Below are 8820 nucleotides of genomic sequence, written 5' to 3' on the forward strand. Positions count from 1 at the left end.
CTCTGCTGCTTCCCTCCCTTCCACAAGCCCCTAGGCCAAATTGCCTCTAAAGTCTGCTTTTTTAAATGTCTGAATTCACATCTTTCTCCAGTTTCTCTCCTATCCACTATCTCCCCCAGAGCTCATCTTGTCCATGAGACCCACCTTCTGCTCCCTTAATCCTATTCTCATTGAACTGCTGACTACGCAAATTCTCCTTGTTGGCTGCTATTGTTAACAGTTCTCTCTCCCTTCCATTATTGGCTCTGTCACCTTTAAATCCACTGTCATCTCCCATCGTAAAAAAAAACTGTTGATCCCACCATCTTTTCAGACTACTGCCCCATCTCCAATCTCCCTTTCCTCTCCAAAGACCTTGAACTTGGTGTTCCCCAAGGATCTATCCTAGGCCCCTCCTATTTCTCATCTACATGCTGTCACTAGGTGACATCATCCAAAAGCACCGTTTTAGTTTTCACATGTACACTGACAAGGCCCAGCTCCACCTCACCACCAACCCTCTCCTTTCCTCCACTGTTACTAAATTATCAAACTGCTTATCTGACATCCAGTACTGGATGAGCAGAAATTTCCTCCAGTTAAAAATTGGGAAGACCAAAGCCATTGTCTTCGGTCACCACTACAAATTCCGTTCCTTAATTAGAGTCCATCCCTCTCCCTGGGAACTGTCTGTGGCTGAACCACACTCTTCACAATCTTGGTGTCATATTTGACCCCAAAATAATTTTCTGACCACACATCCACACCATCACTATACCAGATATTTCAATTTCCATAATGTCATCTGTCTCCAACCCACCCCAGCTCATCTGCTGCTGAAACCCTCAACCATACCCGTGTTACCTTTAGACTTGACGATTCCAATACATTCCTGACCAGACTCTCACATCCACCCTGTCAGCCACCCCCACCCCCTCCGCCCCTTCCCCGCTTCCACCATATAGAAACATGAGATGATCCAGAGCTCTGCTGCCCATGTTCTTTCTCACACCAAGTCCCATTCAACCATCACCCCATGTGCTCATTGACCTACATCGTCTCCAGGTCAAGGAATGCATTGATTTTAAAATTCACATCGTTTTCAAATTCCTCCATGGCCTCGTCCCTCTCTATCTCTGTAATCTCCAGTTTCACAGCCTCTGAGATATCTGCGCTTCTCATTCTGGCCACTTGAACATCCCTGATTTCAGTTACTCCCCCATTGGTGGCAGGGCCTAGGCATCAAACTCTGAAATTCCCTCCCTAAGCTCTCCATCTCTCTCCTGATTAAAAATCTTGTTAAAATCTGCCTCTCCAATCAAGCTTTTGGCCATCTGCCCGAATATTGCCCCATGTGACCCCGTGTCAATTTTTTCTTTATGAAACTCCTCAGAAGCACCTTTGGGCACTTTCTTTTCCGTTAATTTAATTTGCAGGTCTATTAGTGATGGACTTGCTGCCACCATGAACAAAACTGTTTTCACCACTAAGGCTCTGCTCTTATTTAATAGTCTTCATGACATCATCACACCAGGACTGGATGACATCATAAGAGTCCATTGTTTCTTAATGATCCACATTGATAACAACAGGAAATATTAATAAACCTGAGCACATTATCCAGGCTGACACTCCAGTGTGACATTGAGGGACTGTTGCACTGTCAGAGACAGTGTCCTTCAGATGGAACTTGTGGAGGCTCTGGCTACAATCTTTCAATCCTCCTTATATAGTAGTGGTGCCAAAGGACTGAGAGATTGCAAATGTTACATCCCTGTACAAAAACATAGCAATTACAGCCAATCAGCTTAACATCAGTAGTGGGGAAAAGTTGAAGCCAATAATCCAGGACAAAATCAACTGGCACTTGGAAAAGTATGGATTATTATTTGCAGCATTTTCTGTTTTTAATACAGAAAACTTCCCTCGATCTCAAGGCGCAGACAGACACTCTGAAGGCACGGGGAGCGGGAACATGTCCATGAGAGTAACTAAAGGTACGAGAGCTGAAATAACCTAAAGTTCGAAAGGAGAAAAATTTCAAAAACAAAAGAGTCAGTAACAGGACATCAATTAGTCTCCTCTTATCCTGGAGAAATCAAGGACTTGACACTGTGTTTAAATAAAGCTGATTTATTAACAGATATCGAGATATTAAACTCGAGCCCAGTTACAGGGATTATTAACATCAGTAGAAATAAACTCCAGTTGTCAGAATGAACATAGTTCAATTGTGTTTGTGATTAACAGTGGCAGGAACAGCAGAATCAAACACATTAAGAGGAAAAGGGTAAATATAAATTATCTCCGCTGGTTAGACAGTTTAGGAATAGGTGGTATAGTCTAAAAGCTAGAACCAGACATTCAGGAATGAAATTACATCAGGCATGTGACACAGAAACAGGTGACTCGACACAACCAGTCCAGGTCAGTGTTTATGCTCCAAAGATCCTCCTCCTATCGTTCCTCATCTAAATCTATCATTGTAACCCTCAACTCCCTTCTCTCTCTTGTGCTTGTCTAGTTTCCCCTTAACAACATCTATACTATTCACGTCACCCACATTCCGTGAGATTGAGCTCCGCATTCTCACCACTCTCTAGGTGAAGAAGTTTCTTCTGAATTCCCGATTTAATTTCTTGGTGACTATCTTATATTGATGGTCTCTAGTTATGTTCTTCCCCACAAGAGGAAACATTCTCTCTGTATCATCTCTATCAAAACTTCTCATCATTTTAAAGACCTCTATGTGGTCACCCCTCAGCCTTCATTTCTCAAGAAAGAGACCCAGCCTGTCAATCCTTTCCCGATATGTAAACCTACCCATTTCTGGTATTATCATTGTAAATCTTTGCTCCCTCTCCAGTGTCTTGCTATCTTCTCTATAATATGGTGGCCAGAACTGCACGCAGTGGTCAGGAAGTATTTTGTTGCTGGGAATCTCTGATTACTCAAAAAATGGGATTGAGCTCATACATGATTTTAAGTTAGTTTATTAAGAAGCAACAGTTTAAAAATGATGCATTATGGACAGAAAGAAACACATGATCTGTGACAGGTGAGAATAATTTACCGATCCCGGAGGACAAATGCACGGATGATACAGAGTGAATGCTGGTCTCTGTAACTGGTGGCCGCTGTCTCCTCTCAATGGTTAACTGTTGTGAGCCAGAGTGTGGTTGTTGTGGTGAAGCCAGGATAGATCACTTTGAAATCTTTTTGCTCTCGAGAGCCTGTTTTAACCTTTACATAGACAGTTGGTTTGCGTAAGGATCATAAGATCCAATCGTATCAGGGTTAGAAATGTCTTGTTTCAGGGCCTGTGCAAAAGACATGTCCTTGGCAGAGATAACAGGCCTGTTCTGTGTTGTGAGCCAGCAAGCTGTTATGGAAGCTTTCTTAATAAGAGAGAGAGAGTGAGCAATTTCTGCAATATTCCATAAATTTCTGAAGATTTTATAAGGTTATGAGACAGCAATTTCTTACAGTCCTTTTCTTGGATTGGACTCCAATCCCACATCGAAGGGATTTCTGCACCAGACGGGAGAGGTAACATTTGGGAACTCTCGATTCTCCACCAATTCTCATTTCCCTTCTTTCTGATGGATAATGGAGGTGTCAATCTGTGTCATGTGTAAGTCAGTAAGAATTGTGAATAAGGATTAATCAGCACTTTCTAAATGGACATGTAAATCAGTGGAACCTTTCAGACAGTGAATTGTAGAGTTCGTACTAAAGGTCAATTTAGGATTGAAGTAAAAGTTCATGATCTTTTCCTAAATTAATTTTTGATGAGTGTTCCTGAATTATGGGGAAAGATCACAGACAACAGTTCATAAAGGGACACTGCAGCCTCGAGAACACAATCAGTTACAGATCCAGGATAGTAAACTCTAGCCCAGTCACAGGGATTATTAGCAGCAGCAGAAACAAACTCCAACTGTCAGAATGAACATGCCTCAGTCTTGGATGGAGTCACTTGTGAATGCGTTGGTGTCTCTGCAGATGGGATAACTGAGTGAATCTCTTCTCACACTTGGAGCAAGTGAATGGCCTCTCCCCAGTGTGAACTCGCTGGTGTGTCAGCAGGTGGGATAACTGAGTGAATCTCTTCTCACATTCGGAGCAAGTGAACGGCCTCTCCCCAGTGTGAACTCGCTGGTGTACACTGAGGTGGGTTGACTGCCTGAAACTTTTTCCACAGGAAGCGCAGCTGAACGGTTTCTCCTCAGTGTGAATTTTCAGGTGTTTCATCAGCTCAGAGGACCCAGTGAATCCCTTCCTACACACAGTGCAGGTAAATGGTCTCTCTCCAGTATGAGCTCGTTGGTGTACATTGAGGTGGGATGAAGTTCTGAATCTCTTTCCACAGGAAGTACAGCTGAATGGCCTCTCCCCAGTGTGAATTCGCTGGTGTTTCAGCACGTCAGAGGACCCAGTGAAACCTTTCCCACATAGAGAGCAGGTGAATGGTCTTTCTCCAGTGTGAACTCGCTGATGTGTTAGCAATTGGGATGACCGAGTGAATCCCTTCCCACACTTGGAGCAAGTGAATGGTCTCTCCCCAGTGTGCACTCGCTGATGTATCTGCAGACTAATTGACTGAGTAAATCCTTTCCCACACTCAGAACAGATGAATGGTCTCTCCCCAGTGTGAACTCGCTGGTGTCTCAGCAGTTGGGACAACTGGATGAATCCCTTCCCACACTCGGAGCAGATGAATGGCCTTTCCCCAGTGTGAATTCGCTGATGTGTCAGCAGGGTGGATGACTGAGTGAATCCTTCCCCACACTCGGAGCAGGTGAATGGCCTCTCCCCAGTGTGAATTCTCTGGTGTATTAGCAGGTTGTTGGACTGAGAAAATCCTTTCCCACACTCAGGGCAGGTGAACGGCCTCTCGCCAGTGTGAACTCGCTGGTGACTCAGCAGGGTGGCTAAATGAGCAAATCTCTTCTCACAAATCGGGCAGGTGAATGGTTTCTCCCCAGTATGAATTCGCTGGTGTCTCAGCAGGTTGGATGACTGAGCAAATCCCTTCCCACACACGGAACAGGTGAATGGCCTCTCCCTAGTGTGAACTCGTTGGTGTGAAATGAGGCTGAATGACTGCCTGAAACTCTTTCCACATGAAGTGCAGCTGAATGGCTTCTCCTCAGTGTGGATAAGCAGGTGTTTCTGGAGGCTGGATAACAGTGTGAATCCCTTCCCACACACTGAGCAAGTGAATGGCCTATCCCCAGTGTGACTACGTCGATGAATTTCCAGCTTGGATGAGTAACTGAATCCTTTCCCGCAATGCCCACACTTCCACGGTTTCTCCATGGTGTGGATATGCTTGTGTCTCTCCACGTCGGATGATCAATTGAAGCCTTGCCCACACACAGACATGTGCACAGTTCCTCCCCACTGTGAATGGTGTGATGTATTTTCAGGCTGTGTACCTGATTAAAGCTCTTTCCACAGTCAGTAGGCTGGAACACTCACACGGATGTGTGTGTCTCAGTGCTTTTCCAGTCTTTTCCCACAGACAGAACAGACAAATATTTATCCTTCCTCATTCAAAGGCCAGTGATATCAAGTCCTGATGAATCGAGTGACTCTGGCAGATCTCAATATGATGTTTGGTTTGACTTTCCCATCTGTAAATCCTCCCCTTCTTACATCCTGTAAAAGGAGATTATAAAAGTCCTCACTGTGAGTACAGGATAGAAATTCAGAACAGATAATTCTCGTTTCTACGGAACATTTTTTCCTCTCCTGTTCCCCCAAAGCTGTAAATTCCTGTCCCACACATTATCCCTGCTCCCTGGGTTGAAATCTGAATAAAGTGCTGGATAATCCTTTCTGTAATCCCTTAACAAATTTGTACAACTAGAGATAACAAAACATTTGATAATTCACTTCATTCATGACTTGTGACAAAACATTAATCTGAATCACCCTGACCGACTATACAGAATCGCAAACGTTAGCCTTGTGTTCAGAACTCAGTGTGTGGAGATTTAATGAGCAATCGTGAAGGTGGTTTCTCCAAGCCTCACAGGGTTTCCTTCCTTCTTTCTCTCTCTAACTAAGTTAAACCTGATATCGGACTCATGGCCCATTTTCTTTCTGGTTCTCTTCCTGTTGACTAATTAATTCCAATCAAATATTAAGAAGACTGAACCCACTCTTTTTGGTCCCTGCTCCAATCTCCATACACAAGCTATCAACTCCATCTCTCTCTCACTGCAACACTGAGATTAAGCCACTCTATTCAAACCTCAGTGTCACATTGAAGCCCAGATGAGTTTCTGACCTCATATCCATACTATCAATAAGACTGTCTGTTCTGACTTCTATCATATCACCTGACCTCATCCGTGTGTCAGTGCATATGCTGCTGAAACCCTCATTCATGCCATTGTCACCTCCAGACTCGACTGTTTCAATACACTCCTGGCTGGTCTCCCACATTTCTGCCCTTTGTAAACTTGACACCATCTGATATTCCGTTGTCCATATCTTACACACAGCAAGTCACATTTCCCGATCAGCCCTGTACACCCTAATGTGCACTGGGTCCCAATCAAGCAACATCTTGATTTTAAAATTCTTACCCTTTTTTCCAAATCCCTCCAGGGCCACGTCCCTCCCTATCTCTATAATCCCCTCCAGCCCCACAACACTCTGAGATATCTGCGCTGATCTAATTCTGGCTTCTTGTGCATTTCCTATTTTAATTGTTCCTCCATTAGTGACCAGACCTTCAGTTCCCTCAGCCCCAATCTCTGAAATTCTCTCCCTACAGCTTTCTGTCTGTCTACCACATTTTTCTCCTTTAATGCACTTGAACATTGTGCAAACATGAGACCTGGTGTCAAAATATTTCATCTTGCTCTCACCAGGACAGATGCAAGAATGCCAAAGTTCAAAGGTTATCAGTGGGATTCGTTAGTGACTCACTTACGCTTACTAGAAGCGACATATGTTCATACACAGGAATCTGTTCTGTGCAGGTAAAAGGAACATGTCCAAGCATGGTGTCTTTTTTTGAATTAATCAAAAGCATGGAGGACAATAGCTCTCTGATGTATTCTCCATGGCAATGGCTCACCAATCAGAGCCAACCAACCAATCAATCAGCACCCTTTCCTCATGCAGTGTTCTGGTATGATAGCCAAGTGGTTGTGGTACTGGGTTTGTAACCCCACGATCAAGAGTTCAAATCTCACAATGGCAAACTATGAAACAATGTAACTTCATCTGAATAGGAACAGATGGAAACGTGTTTGTACTCGAAAGAGTTACTGGGTTTGTAACCCCAAGATCAAGAGTTCAAATTTCACAATGGCAAACTATGAAATAAATTGCTGATCACTTTGAAATTTGGCATCTTGAATCTGTCACACTGAGTGCAAGACGAAAAGCTTCGACAGCCTGTCTCTTTTTTTCAGCAATACTCAAAAGTTCTGTACTACCAAGTGACTATTTGAGACACTCGTTAAAACCTACCTCTTTGCCCAAGCTTTTGTCACCTGCTTTAAACAGTCCTTGTGTGTATCAGCCACGCTTTTTGTTTTATAATCTTCCTGTGGAGTATGCTGCAATGGTTTATTATGTTAAAGGTGCTTTTTAAAAACATTTTCACGGGATGTAGGATTTGCCGGCTGGGTCAGCATTTAATGCCCATCCCTAGTTGCCCCTTGAGAAGGTGGTGCTGAGCTGCCTTCTTGAACCGCTGCAGTCCCTGTGGTGTAGGTGCACCCACAGTGCTGTTAGGGAATTCCAGGCTGTTAGGGAGGGAATTCCAGGATTTTGACCCAGGGATAGTGCAAGGACGGCGATATATTTCCAAGTCAGGATGGTGAGTGACTTGGAGGGGAATTTCCAGGTGGTGATGTTCCCATCTATCTTGCTGCCTTTGTCCTTCCAGGTGGCAGTGGCCGCGGGTTTGGAAGGTGCTGTCTAAGGACAACAGAAGTTGTTGTTGTTGTTGACTGTAACCCTGACCTCCTGATTTACAACAACCCACTGATTTCACACCAAACTCTCTCTCTCTCTCTCTCTGATCTATTGTCCCTCCTGCGCGTTTATTGATCCGGGTTTGCGGCCCCCGATAAAGATGCCGGCCGGTAACCCGGGCCTGTCACCTCCCTATTGAGGGTTTGGGGCCCACACGGGTTGTTTATGAAGCCTCTCAATCGACCCGCCGGATCCACCGATGTTGCCGGTTTTTATTTTTGGCTGGAGGTCCGCACTCGGTCTTTGTCAAACCGCCAATTTAAACCCGCTCGCTCGAGCTCCCTTACCGTCTGTCACCATTGTCTGCGCATGCTCCACATCACAATGCCCGGGGAGTGATTGACGGCAGCTCTGGACCAATAGGAATAAGGGACGTGACTGGTGGACGGAGCAGGTGAGACCGGTCCTCCAACCAAGGAGTGAATGAGGGGCGGGGCTGATCTCGGATCTCCCCCATTGGTTGAAACTCTGCATCATTTTGAAAGCTGATTTGTCTCAAACTCCAGGAGAAAACTGGACCTTTCTGTTTGTGGCTTTAAACAGATGAAACCCCGTGGGTGTGAAGCAAACATTTCAACATTTGTTACTGAAATGTGGGAACATGATGAAACAATGTATACATTATTCAAGGGCTGACTTAAAGGAATAACTGGGCAAACAGGGAATTTCACCTTTAGAAATAAATGAACTGGCAGAAGGGTTAGGACAGGTTAGGGAGAAGGCTAATCCTCTCATCGTTCAGAACAACACAAGCTGTAAAGGAACAGCTGACGTCAGAGACAATCTCTTGTATTTGTGAAGAGGTTGTGTTGAATCAGGTATAAAGGGGTCAAGTAA

At 44.5% G+C, this 8820-nt stretch overlaps 1 protein-coding gene across 2 annotated transcripts; it reads right to left on the minus strand.

The window, feature by feature from the left end:
- Window positions 1–2971: 2971 nt before the first annotated feature.
- LOC121270399 (zinc finger protein 271-like) lies at window positions 2972–8307 on the minus strand. 2 transcript variants are annotated; one of them, XM_041175708.1, is made up of 2 exons: window positions 8271–8307; window positions 2972–5643 (listed from the first exon to the last, which is right to left on the minus strand). In XM_041175708.1, exon 2 carries the CDS (start codon window positions 5299–5301, stop codon window positions 3955–3957), a length of 1347 nt encoding a protein of 448 aa, XP_041031642.1. In that variant the 5' UTR covers window positions 5302–5643; window positions 8271–8307; the 3' UTR covers window positions 2972–3954. The 2 variants fall into 2 exon arrangements, with proteins under 2 accessions (XP_041031642.1, XP_041031641.1); XM_041175707.1 differs by lacking the exon at window positions 8271–8307 and adding an exon at window positions 7474–7606.
- Between the last annotated feature and the right edge of the window lie 513 nt (window positions 8308–8820).

The sequence above is a fragment of the Carcharodon carcharias genome, chromosome 27, assembly GCF_017639515.1.
Source record: "Carcharodon carcharias isolate sCarCar2 chromosome 27, sCarCar2.pri, whole genome shotgun sequence".
Taxonomy (NCBI): domain Eukaryota; kingdom Metazoa; phylum Chordata; class Chondrichthyes; order Lamniformes; family Lamnidae; genus Carcharodon; species Carcharodon carcharias.